The 14,241-nt window shown below is 37.3% G+C and overlaps 1 protein-coding gene across 1 annotated transcript; it reads left to right on the top strand.

Annotated features, from left to right (window-relative positions):
- Nucleotides 1–5,480: 5,480 nt before the first annotated feature.
- Nucleotides 5,481–14,031, top strand: LOC130010722 (uncharacterized; the record flags this gene model as incomplete). The annotated part of the gene is made up of 3 exons (XM_056098697.1): nucleotides 5,481–5,610; nucleotides 5,842–5,944; nucleotides 14,019–14,031. Coding segments are annotated over 3 exons (246 nt in total), but the record flags the coding sequence as incomplete, so codon positions are not given.
- Nucleotides 14,032–14,241: the final 210 nt, after the last annotated feature.

Genomic DNA, 14,241 nt, shown 5'->3' on the forward strand with positions numbered 1-14,241 from the left:
TAATCGCTGTGTTATTGGCAATCTTAAACCAAATACTAGTAGGCCTACATGTTATAAGAAGATGTACATAGCAAATAGTATTAGGCATTATGCTAGGAGTTCAATTACAAAATACCACCACCATATATTTCAAAATTACACAACTTGGTGTCGAAAGACAGAAAAGTTTTATGCCGAGTTCCAGATGTATGAATGATGCAAGTTTGAAAACAGGAATACCTGGTTAGATTCCACATAAAATGAGTTAGTTAAAAAAAAACCACTAGTTTTTTTCACAATTACACAAAGTTTGAAAGTATCAAAAGACTGAAAAGTTATGCTCAGATCTAGATGTGTGAATGAATGATGCAAGTTTGAAAACAGAAACTCATAAAGTTTCATAAAGAAATGAAGCAGTACAAACAATAAGGAATATAATGAAAAGCAGGCCTTAAAAACCATGAAGGTGCTGCTAATGCTATACACAAGACACAATTCCTTGAAATACCATTACTGTTACTGTAAGGTTTCAAAAAGGACTTTCTGGTCCACTCTCACGTGTGTCATGTGTATAACCCAGTGGTTCTCAACCTTTCTTTGCCAACGGCACACCTTGGAACACATGAAAAAATAGCAGCACACCTGGCTAAATAATTTTGCAAAATATAAACATGGTAAGTCGAACGTCATAAAACCATAGACAGAGACTAGTCATAGATACATAGAATGACTCCAACTAAATAAAGAAAAAACACAGCTATGAACTTATCAGCATACACCAATGAATACTTAATTGTTTTTTCACATTTTCTTAGTGTGCCGTTCAAAATTTCCCGGCATACTTGGGAAGATCTCCAGGCACACTGGTTGAGAATCGAGAATCACTGGTATAACCACTGGCCTACCATGACTCACTATCAGAGCTAAATAAATAAATTACATATTACCTGGTAATCTAGGGCAGTATGAAGTTGGGTCGTTTTTGTTTATTCGTTATTCGTTATTCAGCAAAACGAATAACGAGGTGGATCATCTCGTTATTCGTTATTCAGCTTTTTATTCGTGATTCAAATATGCAGCTAGCCATGACAACAATGATGGATGTCAAGTATCCCCCAGTAGTATACAAGACAGTAAAACGACTTCTTGACGAAAACTGTCCATATTTTTATTGAAGCAGCGAATAACGAGCTGTTTATTATTCGTTTTTCACCTCGTTATTCGGGATTCACATATGAAGGGGTTCATGCATCTTTAATGAGGATAATTCAGGATTTAATTCAAAACGATCACTATACAACAATAAAATAATGGATTGTAAACTATCCACTAGAAGTGGAAAACTCATTAGTAGACGTATAGTCGGTAAATAAACCAGATTGTTATTCAAGCGGTGAATAACGAATAACGAATAGAATATTGGATTGCAAAGTATCCCCTTGCAGTAGAAAACATATTAAATGACGTATAGTCGATAAATAAACCAGATTGTTATTCAAGCGGTGAATAACGAATAATGAATAACGAGCTGTTTGTTATTCGTTTTTCATCTCGTTATTCGGGATTCACATATGAAGTGGTTCATGCATCTTTAATGGGGATAATTCAGGATTTAATTCAAAACGATCACTATACAACGATAGAATAATGGATTGTAAAGTATCCCCTGGCAGTAGAAATATAAGGTGTTCATGTATCTTTATTGAAGATATTTCCGGATTTAATTCTAAACGATCATTAGACAACAATAGAATAATGGATTGCAAAGTATCCCCTAGCAGTAGAAAATATATTAAATAACGTATGGTCGATAAATAAACCAGATTGTTATTCATGCGGCGAATAACGAATAACGAATAACGAGCTGTTTTTTATTCGTTTTCCACCTCGTTATTCGGGATTCACATATGAAGGGGTTCATGCATCTTTAATGAGAATAATTCAGGATTTAATTCAAAACATATTTAAAACATATTAAATAACGTATGGTCGATAAATAAACCAGATTGTTATTCAAGCGGCGAATAACGAATAACGAATAACGAGCTGTTATTCGTTATTCACCGCTTAAATAACAATCTGGTTTATTTACCGACTATACGTCATTTAATATGTTTTCTACTGCTAGGGGATACTTTACAATCCATTATTCTATTGTTGTCTAATGATCGTTTAGAATTAAATCCTGAAATATATGTGAATCCCGAATAACGGGGTGAAAAACGAATAACAAACAGCTCGTTATTCGTTATTCACCGCGTGGATAATAATCTGGTTTATTTATCGACTATACGTCATTTAATATGTTTTCTAATGCTAGGGGATATTTTATAATCCATTCGTTATGCAACGCTTGAAGAACGACCTGGTACCGACTATACGTTATTTAATATGTTTTCTACTGCTAGGGGATACTTTGCAATCCATTAGTCTATTGTTGTCTAATGATCGTTTTGAATTAAATCCTGAATTATCCTCATCAAAGATGCATGAACCATTCCATATGTGAATCCCGAATAACGAGATGAAAAACGAATAACAAACAGCTCGTTATTCGTTATTCACCGCTTGGATAACAATCTGGTTTATTTACCGACTATACGTCATTTCATATGTTATCTACTGCTAGGGGATACTTTGCAATCCATTATTCTATTGTTGTCTAATGATCGTTCTGAATTAAATCCCGAATTATCCCCAGTAAAGATGCATGAACACCTTATATGTGAATCCCGAATAACGAGGTGAAAAACGAATAACAAACTGCTCGTTATTTGTTATTCACCGCTTGAATAACAATCTGGTTTATTTACCGACTATACGTCATTTAATATGGTTTCTACTGCTAGGGGATACTTTGGAATCCATTATTCTATTGTTGTCTAATGATCGTTTAGAATTAAATCCGGAAATATCTTCATTAAAGATACATGAACACCTTATATGTGAATCCCGAATAACGAGGTGAAAAACGAATAACAAACAGCTCGTCATTCGTTATTCGTTATTCACCGCTTGAATAACAATCTGGTTTATTTACCGACTATACGTCATTTAATATGTTTTCTACTGCTAGGGGATACTTTGCAATCCATTATTCTATTGTTGTCTAATGATCGTTTAGAATTAAATCCGGAAATATCTTCATTAAAGATACATTAACACCTTATTCGTTATTCGTTATTCATGCTAGGGGAAACTTTACAATCCATTATTCTATCGTTGTATAGTGATCGTTTGAATTAAATCCTGAATTATCCCCATTAAAGATGCATGAACCACTTCATATGTGAATCCCGAATAACGAGGTGAAAAACGAATAACAAACAGCTCGTTATTCGTTATTCACCGCTTGAATAACAATCTGGTTTATTTACCGACTATACGTTATTTAATATGTTTTCTACTGCTAGGGATACTTTGCAATCCATTATTCTATTGTTGTCTAATGATCGTTTAGAATTAAATCCGGAAATATCTTCAATAAAGATACATGAACACCTTATATGTGAATCCCGAATAACGAGGTGCAAAACGAATAACAAACAGCTCGTTATTCGTTATTCACCGCTTGAATAACAATCTGGTTTATTTACCAACTATACGTGTACTAATGGGTTTTCCACTGCTAGGGGATACTTTACAATCCATTATTCTATTGTTGTATAGTGATCGTTTTAAATTAAATCCTGAATTATCCTCATTAAAGACGCGTGAACCCCTTCATATGTGAATCCCGAATAACGAGGTGAAAAACGAATAACAAACAGCTCGTTATTCACTGCTTGAATAACAATGTAGACTGTTTTCGTCTAGAAGTCGTTTTGCTGTCTTTGATACTACTGGGGGATACTTTACATGCATCATTCTAGTCATGGCTAGCTGCATAGATCCAACTTCACACTGCCGTAATGTAGCTGGTATTGCTGTGTAGGCTACATGTAATTAACATCTTTTATCAATCTGTGAAATATATTCCTTATTTCCTGATAAGATGGAAAGAAAAATGAACAAATAAAATTATAGCTTCCATACTAAACTATATACAAGCGTTTCAATTTCATCATCTGTATTAAAACTACTAGACTAGAGTCTAAATAATTATAATGGATATTGTTGAAATTCAGTAGGTTTCTTCATTTTACAAATTTAAATAATATATTATTCATCTAAATTTAAACAGATCAGATGATAACTTCAGTCCTCAGTGCACAAGGTAGTAATATTTTGAATTAAAAAACAATATAAACTTACATGTCAACCATCACAAATTCACGTCATTATTAGGCCCAGAGTTTTAGGTTGTTTTTTTTTCGAAAAGACTTGCAGGCTGCACAATACTGGATTCACAAAATCTCCTCAAAAAATAAAAAAATTCTGACTGTAATAAATAAATGTAATCAAATTAACACACGTGCCAAAATCGTAGCTAATACTAATGTACATCTTAACGATTAGATTAAAGATTTAAAACTAAAAATACTGAATGCATACAGGTGTATTGTGGGTAAAAACACTCGGCAGATCGGAATATTTAATAGGTCAAATATTTTCCAGATGAAACAATGATCCAGTATTGTGCGTATAAAACCGGTCACCGATAGATAATCGGTCTACAGTTTTCCCTAGATGTTTACAAGGTAATTACTTAGTTAGTTTATGCGGACGCCTTAGAACTCCAAGTGGGACTTGGTACATATAAATATACACTCGACACTACAAATGATAGTACCGGATAAAAATTAATCTTTTTCGTTAAAAAACGGGAGAGGAAAGTTATAATAAAATTATTTTATTATAGTTATAGGTTAAAATAAAGATTGTTTACTTTATTGATTTCTTTTGTGAATCTAAGTGTGAAGGGTTGTGTTTGTGAGCGTGTCTCGCAGGTCCAAACACAACTCATTAACACCTTTTTTGTAAATTTGTTTACTTAACGCACGCGTGTACTGACTGCACGTGCGACTATAGCTAGTCCATACTCGATGATACGCGTGGTATGACAAGTATAATTTTGTCAACAGTTTATTCCTAGACAATAAGTAAGTTATATCATAGAAATTATTGGTTTATTTCATAGTTTTGTAATTAATTGATTTAGATTTGTTTAAAGGGACAATATGTCTTGCAAGATAAACATTAATAGTTGTTCATTTGAACAATTATGTGACATAGGAGTCAGCCCGATTGCGGCTGAGAAAATATGTGCCACTCGAGAGGCTATTGGCAGTATAGATAGGGAAGAATTGGAACAGATTCCGGAGGTACTGAGTTTATTCTTACAATTGGGCACGGAAGAAATAGACGGTAAACAACCGAGTGGGAGTTTGGATTGTAACAATTCTCCTTCGACCCGATTGCCTACGGATATAGCCGGAACCCATCAACGTGGTCAGACTACATCGTCGCCTGGAAACAATTTTGAATGTAACCGGCCAGGTCGGACTTATAGAAAGCCAACTTTAGATGACCGTCGCCGACGTGTCTCATTCCAACCTAAGTCCTTATCCTATGATGGTATGACAAGTTGGCAGGCTTTTTCTAGTAAATTTTCGCGTTACGCTTTGCTACAGGAATGGAGCGATTCCGAAAGCAATGATCAATTATGCTTTTGTCTTGAAGGAAAGGCCAGTGACTATTACTGTGTAATGGCAGAAAGATATAATGAATTGTCATTTTTTGAACTTTTAGGCAAGTTAGAGAAACGATTTGGCAATCAGGAATTACCCGAGTCGGCGATGACTCAGTTTTATAATTTACGCCAGAATAATGGGAAAAATATAAACGATTGGGCAGACCGTGTTCTATCGGTTGCTTCGCGGGCCCTTAGAGAATGTTCCGACGAACATGTCACTGGTCAAGTTGTTTTGAGATTTTGTCAAGGTTGTATTGATAAAGAAGCGGGGCAGTACGCCTGTAATATGCGCCCTAGAACCCTGGATGCAGCAATCCAATCTATTAAATGGTTCTATCATAATAATATTGCGATTTATGGACGAAATTCTCGTAGAGATACGCGCAGCCCAGTTAGGGAATATGAACCTCAGAGGGTAAGGTCTGTCAATGCCACTGCGAAAGAAATTAATTCATCCAAGCCTTTGAATATAGATTCCCGGTTTCAAAGTTTGGAAGACGGGGTCGTCAAATCCGACCGTACAATGGAGACGGTTTTAAAAACAATGGCGAAACTTACAGATAGTGTCTCTAAGCTTACTTTGAATGTGTCAAGATTTAGACCGCGCTCAAGGTCGCCATTACGTGAACAATCCTCGTGTTTTCAGTGTGGTAAATTGGGTCATTTCAAACGAGAGTGTCCAAGCTTGTTAACTCCAAGACAGAGTACGCCTTTAATCCCACTGCAGAGCAGAAACATGTCAGTTTTGTCAGCGATGATGAGTGTTTAAACTACAAGGGATTGAACGAGTAGGCGAGCGTTTCATCCAGTATACTTTACCATCGCCGATATTATTTTCAGAAAGTGAGGTGTCGAGCGAAGCTACGGGTATAAATGAAAGGGGAACCGTTGATTGTTCGATCGGTTCTAAATCCACCGTTTCCGTCGGTGATGAGCAATATATCCGGGAGTTGATCAAAGGTTCCTGGATATCGTTGCAAATGGTGTCATTCCAAGAATTGACTCAATCGATTCCGCGATAATTGAGGAAACGTGCGAGTTAGCTTCGACGTCTACCCGTAAGGTATCTTCCGATTCGATGTATAAGCTTAACGTGAAAGTTTAAAACATGACAATTTTGACCGTTTTAGAAACTGGTAGTCAAGTCACCATACTTTGTGATCGTCGATACGATGAGTTACCGGAAAAGCCACCTAAAATTCGAGATGTACGCCTACATACGGCAGGTCGTCAATTAGATTTTCCTGGGTGTATTGTAGGACCGGCTAAATTTAAAATCGGCTCTTTTGAAATAGAACTTAGTCAGTTGTATGTCTCTCCGATAGAGGATGACATGTTATTAGGACTTGATTTTATGCGCGCAGACAAAGTGCATATCGATATGTTAAACGATAGAATGAAAATAGGCGACGATGTTTTCAATTTATTTTATGGCGATATTGATGGGTACTCCGATAATGCCAATATTTCCGTAGCTAAACGGATAGTCATTCCACCATTATCAGTAGCTAGGGTACAGTGTAATTTAAATAAAAATTTATCCCATTTAAAACACCCGAAGTTGTTGATTGCCCGATCAATACATTCACATATCGAGACAGAATTTCCTCGTATTTGTTTAATAAACCCGTCTGAAGAAAGGGTAATACTTGACACGAACGAACAAATAGCTAAGGCTATTGAGTTTAGGGAGCAAGATATTATTAATCCGTTGCAAGACGATGGCTCTGAGACAGATTGTGCAAGTTTTGAGAATATACCCGAGCATTTAATTAATTTATTCATGCGTTCTAAGAAATTATTAACGGAACCAGATCAATTAAAACTTATGCAGTTATTTATAGATTATCAATAAATCTTTGCAATACATCAGTTATTAATGCGGTTACCACTAAAGATGTATCCCCCTTACCCTTGGTGGATGAATGTATGGACACTCTATCTGGCAATAAATGGTTCTCAAAACTTGATGCAAATTCTGCCTATTGACAAATCCCTCTTAGACAGGAAGATAGGAAAGAAACCGCCTTTATTACAAAATACGGTTTATTTGAATTCACTAAACTACCATTTGGCTTAACGGGAGCTGTCTCTGGGTATTCCAGGAGCATCGGATTAGTACTTAATGGACTTAGTTGGGATATTGCATTAGCTTTTTTGGACGATACGATGGTCATGGGCAAAAATGTAGATGATCATTTGGACAATCTAAAATTGGTATTAGCTGGATTTCGGGAATATTATATGAAATTAAAACATAAGAAGTGTGTACTATTTCAGCAAGAGGTTGAATTTTTAGGTAGAATGGTTAGTCAGAACGGTCTCAAAGCGGGTAATGATTTAACTAAAACCGTAGAGAAATGGACGGTTCCAAATTGCACAAAGGAAGTCGAATCTTTTCTAGGCTTTGCTAACTATCATAGAACGTTTTTAAAACAATTTGCCGTTGTTATTCAATTACCGGTTAAAAAAACAGTTTATGTGGGGTGAGACACAACAATTTGCTTTTGATAAACTTAAACATTTGCTTGTGACAACTCATGTACTGGCTTTGCCCACGGAACATGGCACATTTATTCTCGATTGTGATGCTAGCATGAACGCTGTTTTGCGGAATTGTCACAGATACAAGACGGCAAAGAACGGGCCATTGCATATAGTAGTTTTTCTTTGAAACCAGAACAACGTCGCTATTGTACGACGCGACAAGAACTCTTAGCAATTATACGTTTCACGCGGCAATTTAGACATTATTTACTTGGAAAACCTTTTATAGTGAGAACTGATCACGCTAGTCTCACTTGGTTGTTAAGGTTTAAGCATCCGACCGGACAACTAGCACGTTGGTTGGAAGAATTGGGTCAATATTATATGACAGTTGTTCATCGGAAAGCACGTTTGCATGTAAATGCCGATGCCTTAAGTCGAATGAAATTGCCGGATAAACCGTGCGATGATTTTAATATAGATGTACAGTTGACCGATTTACCGTGCGGTGGCTGTCGTTACTGTGAGATAGCACATACAAATTGGATGGAGTTTGCTACAAATGTGGATGACGTCATACCCTTACCGTATAAATCCGGTATTAAGCGCAATTTAATGTTGGGGAAAGAGTCAGTTTTTGAACCTGTTAGCATAGCTGTTACAGGATATCCAAATGAACCGCGGGTAATATGTGACTGCAGACGAGAATGATAATGACGACGTAGACGGTGATGGTATTTCATTAAGTAGTTATTCTCCAGAACTCCTTAAAACTGCACAGGCGAATGATAAGGAATTAAAGATAATAATGACTTGGTTAACCTTTGGGGTTGAACCGGAACAGGCTTATTTAATGCTACAGAGTCCAGCTGTAAAACATTATTCGATTAATCGGAATCTGTCTGTTCTAGATAAGGGAATTATAAGAGTCAAAGGACCGGGTAATTTATCAGAGACTTAAAAGTTGATATATGTCGATTATGTCATGACATACCGCTGTCTGGTCATCAGGGTATTCAGAGAACAAAAAGTCGTATTAAACAACAGTTTTATTAGTACGGTATGACCGAATATGTACGCGCATATGTTACCTCTTGTGCGATATGCAATATTAACAAAAATACCCAGGCCAAACCTCGTGCTAAATTAACCCGTTACCATGCCGGGTCACCCATGGAAAGGGTACATTTGGATTTCTTAGGTCCGTTGCCAAATTGGATTCTTAATTTCCGTCGCCGATCGGATTCCGATGCTTCACTCCCGACTGTTACGGGGAATGCAGAAGTTTATTGCATTTGTAGAGAACCGGATAATGGCACACCAATGATTTGTTGCGACCAATGTGACGACTGGTTTCATTATCATTGCGTTAATATAGCCTTGGATTCCGATTGGGATGATAAAGAGTATATTTGTCCAAATTGTTTGGAATAATGATTTCGTTCCGGTGTTGAGACGGAGCAGGGAAAGGGGGTAGTAGTAATAAACTAATTTGTTACTGTCTTTACCAATTTTTTAACGGTAAAGGCAGTGTTTGTTTGTTTTATTTGTTTCAGATACAATTATGGATAATAGTTTTGGACATACGCACTGGCCATTATCAGCCCCGTACCGTCACAGGGGTAGAGGGTATGGGACTCCGCCTAGGGTAGCTACTCAGGGGGGTAGCTGATCCCAGAATACGTAGGGGTGTGTTAAGGCAGGATGTATACCGCGTTGCAGTGGGGAGTGGGGATTTTTCCCATGTGCCAACTTTTGTCCCAACTAGTTCCACCTTGGGGAACGCTTCGGAAAATTTGCCTCCTGTACCATCTGTGGTAACCAGACAAGTTCCTGCCCCTTCTGTCCCTTCGGGACCTGCTTTTCAGGCCACCAGACGCCGTTTACAAGGAAGAAATCAGTCTTGCCCTTTAACAGGCTGTCCAGTTATAAGTAGAAAAATAAAGTTTCATTGTTTTGAGTACCATATGCCTCGGTATATGACCCAGGAGACAAACAACAGTCCTGATAATATTGACAGACAAACACAGGCTCTTAAGGCATTATGCCGGATGGTGGGAGGTAGAACCCCAGAACAAATGGTCGAGTCTTTTAATTTAGGAGGTTGGCTCCCCTTGGACAGCCAAATAGACCGGTCTTGGAAGCGGTATGCAGAAAGAATGGTTGGCCCATCCCAGTACGATTCAAACTAAATCATCTAAATCTAAGACAACAGGTAGAATTTGTTAATTTTTTGAGAGTTCCGGCTGCACCCCTCGACTTTAATCAAACAACCGTCGAAAACTGGATTGGCCCTCAATTCCGCCATGGAAGAGTGGGAGGTCGATATGGACGAGGAAATAAATTTATTTCAGTTAAAAATAATATTGATATTAATACTGTAGTGAATGGGCGTGAATGTTACGGTGTAAATAATATACCGCTATCAGTGTGGTTGTGTGTGAATGAATGTTTATATTATATGTATATATTCACCAGTATATATATATTCATTATTTTTCCTGTTTTCTTCTTTTATTAATGCACGACTGTTGCAGGTAATATAGATAATGTCCCACCTTACAGAAAAACGGGGTGGTGTGTTGTGAATTTACTAGGCTCCGGTGAAAGAATCAACTAGGACCCGTCTGGATAATCGGGGTTATCCAGTTTCTATATATAGTTCTATGTATTAAACCAAGGAGTATTATTAAACCATTCTCTACACAAGTCTCGCTCTATCCAGTGTGGACTGCCAGGGAAAATAACTCTGTCTGGTAGATAGTGCCAAATATTTCTACGGCGTAGGGCCAAAGTTATTTTTAGTCTCTCTCTCCCTTTCCTTTTCCCCCTTTAGCATGGCGATATCTGTTGAATTTTTGGTGTAGAATCGAAAAAAAGGGTTTGAAAAAACATTTTCTGCCAGGTTTTGGTGAATATTCATGATTTTGAGGCGGAAGGATACAAGAGTTGTGAGGTTGGTTACGTTGAAAATTAGGGCCGGAAATTGCATGTTTACTTGTCTCTACTTCCAACTTGTGTATCTCAAGTTTTTCATGGTGAACCTCATACATGCTTTTGGGCAAGAGTTTGCCACATGTTGCTCCATCTGTGGCAGAAAGCGTTCTACCCAACGAAAATTTGGGAAAAAGTTAGAGCCGGTCTAAGAGACGAGAATTAACATTAAAGTCAATGGGGAAATAATTAGTGATCTGTGGCCTGTCTGTGTGTAACAAGGCTGTGACTAACATGCCTTAGTTTTGAAAATATGAAGACTTTATTATTAGAAAATATGTATAAAATATTTTGAGTACAGAAAAACTAAAAAAAATTGTTAAATCTTAAAAAAAAATATCGATTTTGGCGAAAAATTGTGATTTTACTGCAAATTTCTCAATTTTCAGTTTTTATTTAATTTCTAACAGTAAGAAAAATATACTCAGCCAAATTAAAAACTTGACACTGATGAATTTCAACAAAAATTATTTTCTGGTAAGTCAAATAAATTTTAAAGTGTTTCTAACGATAGTAAGTAGTAAGAAGCCTTTAATTTCATAAAATTGTAATGTCACGTGGATCACGTGAGTTTTGAGCATATAAAGATGAAAAACCTGAAAAACACGTGCAAACACAAACTCGTCAGGTCAATCATGCAAGTTTGCTTAAACTGAACACGCACACGTAACTTGAACTGGAAAAACAAATTAAAATTGTTATTTTCATCTTTGTTAGAAAATGCCGCGCCTTTCAAATGTAGAACGTCTACGTGCTGTAGGTAGGCTCTATGCTGGTCAGTCTGTGGTCACTGTTGCAAGAGCCTTTAATTGTTCACGCCAGACAATAATTAATCTTAGAATGAGAGTGCTTCGAACTGGAACTATTGCCGACCGCCCAAGGGCGGGGCGCCACGTGTGACGTCACTCCAGTAGATCAAGCAATACGATTACGTCATCTTAGAAACAGATTTGTCACTGCAACCTCCACAAGTAGAGAGATGTTTGGTGGAAGGGTAACTGCACAAACTGTTCGAAATCGCTTGCAGACTGCTGGTCTTCGAGCTCGGAGGCCCTATAATGGACCAATATTGACACCTCTTCATCGCCGTAACCGACTTGTGTGGGCCACAAGACACATAAGATTTACTCAAAGACAGTGGAATTCGGTTGTCTTTAGTGACGAATCTCGATTCACTTTGAGATTTGCCGATGGCAGGGTCCGAGTGTACCGCAGACGAGGTGAACGTTACGCTCAAGTATGCGTCAGAGAAGTTGACCGATTTGGTGGCGGCAGCGTCATGGTTTGGGGTTCTTTTTGTGCACATGGACGTGCTCCTCTTGTTGTCCAAGGAAGCTTAAATGCTTTCCAGTACAGGGATCAGATTTTGCAACCTGTTCTTCTTTCGTTTATGCAGAGACATGGGCCTGGACTAACGTTTCAACAAGACAATGCTCGACCCCATACAGCAATTGCTACCCAGAATTTTTTAAGAAATGCCGGTGTCCAAGTCCTGGATTGGCCGTCGCTTAGCCCCGACCTTAATCCTATTGAACACATCTGGGACGAACTGGGTCGACGTGTTCGTCAGCAAGTGAATCCACCACTGACGTTGCAGGACCTTCAACATGCTCTTGCTGAGCAGTGGCGACGTCTTCCTCGGGTAGAGTTTACTAATGTTCTGAGATCCATGAGAAGACGTTGCGTGGCAGTACGAGACTCTAGAGGAGGCCACAACCGTTACTAAACACTTTATTCCGATTGTTCTCCAAGTCTGTGAATTTCATTTTGAGTGGTACTGTGACATCACGAACGTTATCAATGTCAAGGACTTTCGGCGAGACGTATTCTTGCTTTCTGTTGATGTCAAGGTCGTCTGTGCACAACATAACACTAAAATAGTTGCCTTAAACCAAATATTAAAAATCTAGTCCCAACAATCCCGAGTGTCAAGTTTTTAATTTGGCTGAGTATATTTTAATGTCCAATTTTGGCTTATTCTGCCTCAAAAAGCACAGACAAAGTGAAGAGTAGTGTAATTTCACCTAATTTTGTCTAAAAATCAGGAATATTCACAGAAAATCTCCAGATTCTCCCATTTCGAGGTAGAAATTAATGCTTTCATGACTACTCAAATGAGTCAAAATGTCTAAAAATGCCCTTATTTTCATTGCTAATATAACTTAGATGGGATCTATAAGTTTGTAAGGTTTAGAAATAGCTCCGGCTTTCCTACAGAAAACTGAAATTTAGTCACACTCAGTTAATAATGTACAGCAGATGGGTTTGTACAAAATGTTCAAAACAGGGGTTGGGTCAATTTTGCCACTATTTTACCCAGAATAAGCATTTTTTTCTTCTCAGAAACATTAAATTCTTGCATTTCCTTCATGTAGGAAGCAATATCCCAGTCTTTCTAGACATTTTTTACTCCATTCTGTTTAGAGAGGCTATAAATGCCCCACCCCACCTTTTTTTATTAATGTGTTTTGAGAGATTTAATTGCTCCTGTGTTGAGAGGCTATAAATGCCCCACCCCACCTTTTTTTATTAATGTGTTTTGAGAGATTTAATTGCTCCTGTGTTGACAATTAAATGATAGAAATTGGAATTTGTGGTTGAATTGCGTCTAGGAATGTTATTTTGCACCAAGAAATGGATATTTTGTACATTTCAAGGATTTCTAACCTTTTTTTATTTAAAGCCAAACTTAGAACCATAAGACATGTCAGGCCAATGAGACCACACCCTGGTTCAAAACTGGTGTAGATCTGTAAATGTCAGTTTAATGTTCAATATTTTTTTTTTAGCAAAATCTAGGATTTGTGGTGTTTGTTGCATTTACGTGGCTTATAGAACAATAAAATGTAAATTTTGCTCCTTTTCAGGCCTCCTTTTTGTTGTCAATTCTGTCATAACCACTTTTTTGACTTCATTTTTTCAGGAAATTTATGTAAAGATCCAGACATCTTGCTTCAGCACTAGGATTGCAATAAAAATGTGTATGATGCCTCTGAGGTTTGAGATGTTGGAAACATTGAAATATTCCCAAATTTGTGAAAAATGTGCATCCTGTGGCCCTTTTGTTAAAGAGGAATGATCATAGACTAAATATTGCATTTTTTTCATTCATCAAGGCCTATTTTAAACCATAATTCATATCTATT

Source organism: Patella vulgata, chromosome 1 (genome assembly GCF_932274485.2).
Source record: "Patella vulgata chromosome 1, xgPatVulg1.2, whole genome shotgun sequence".
Classification (NCBI taxonomy): Eukaryota; Metazoa; Mollusca; class Gastropoda; family Patellidae; genus Patella; species Patella vulgata.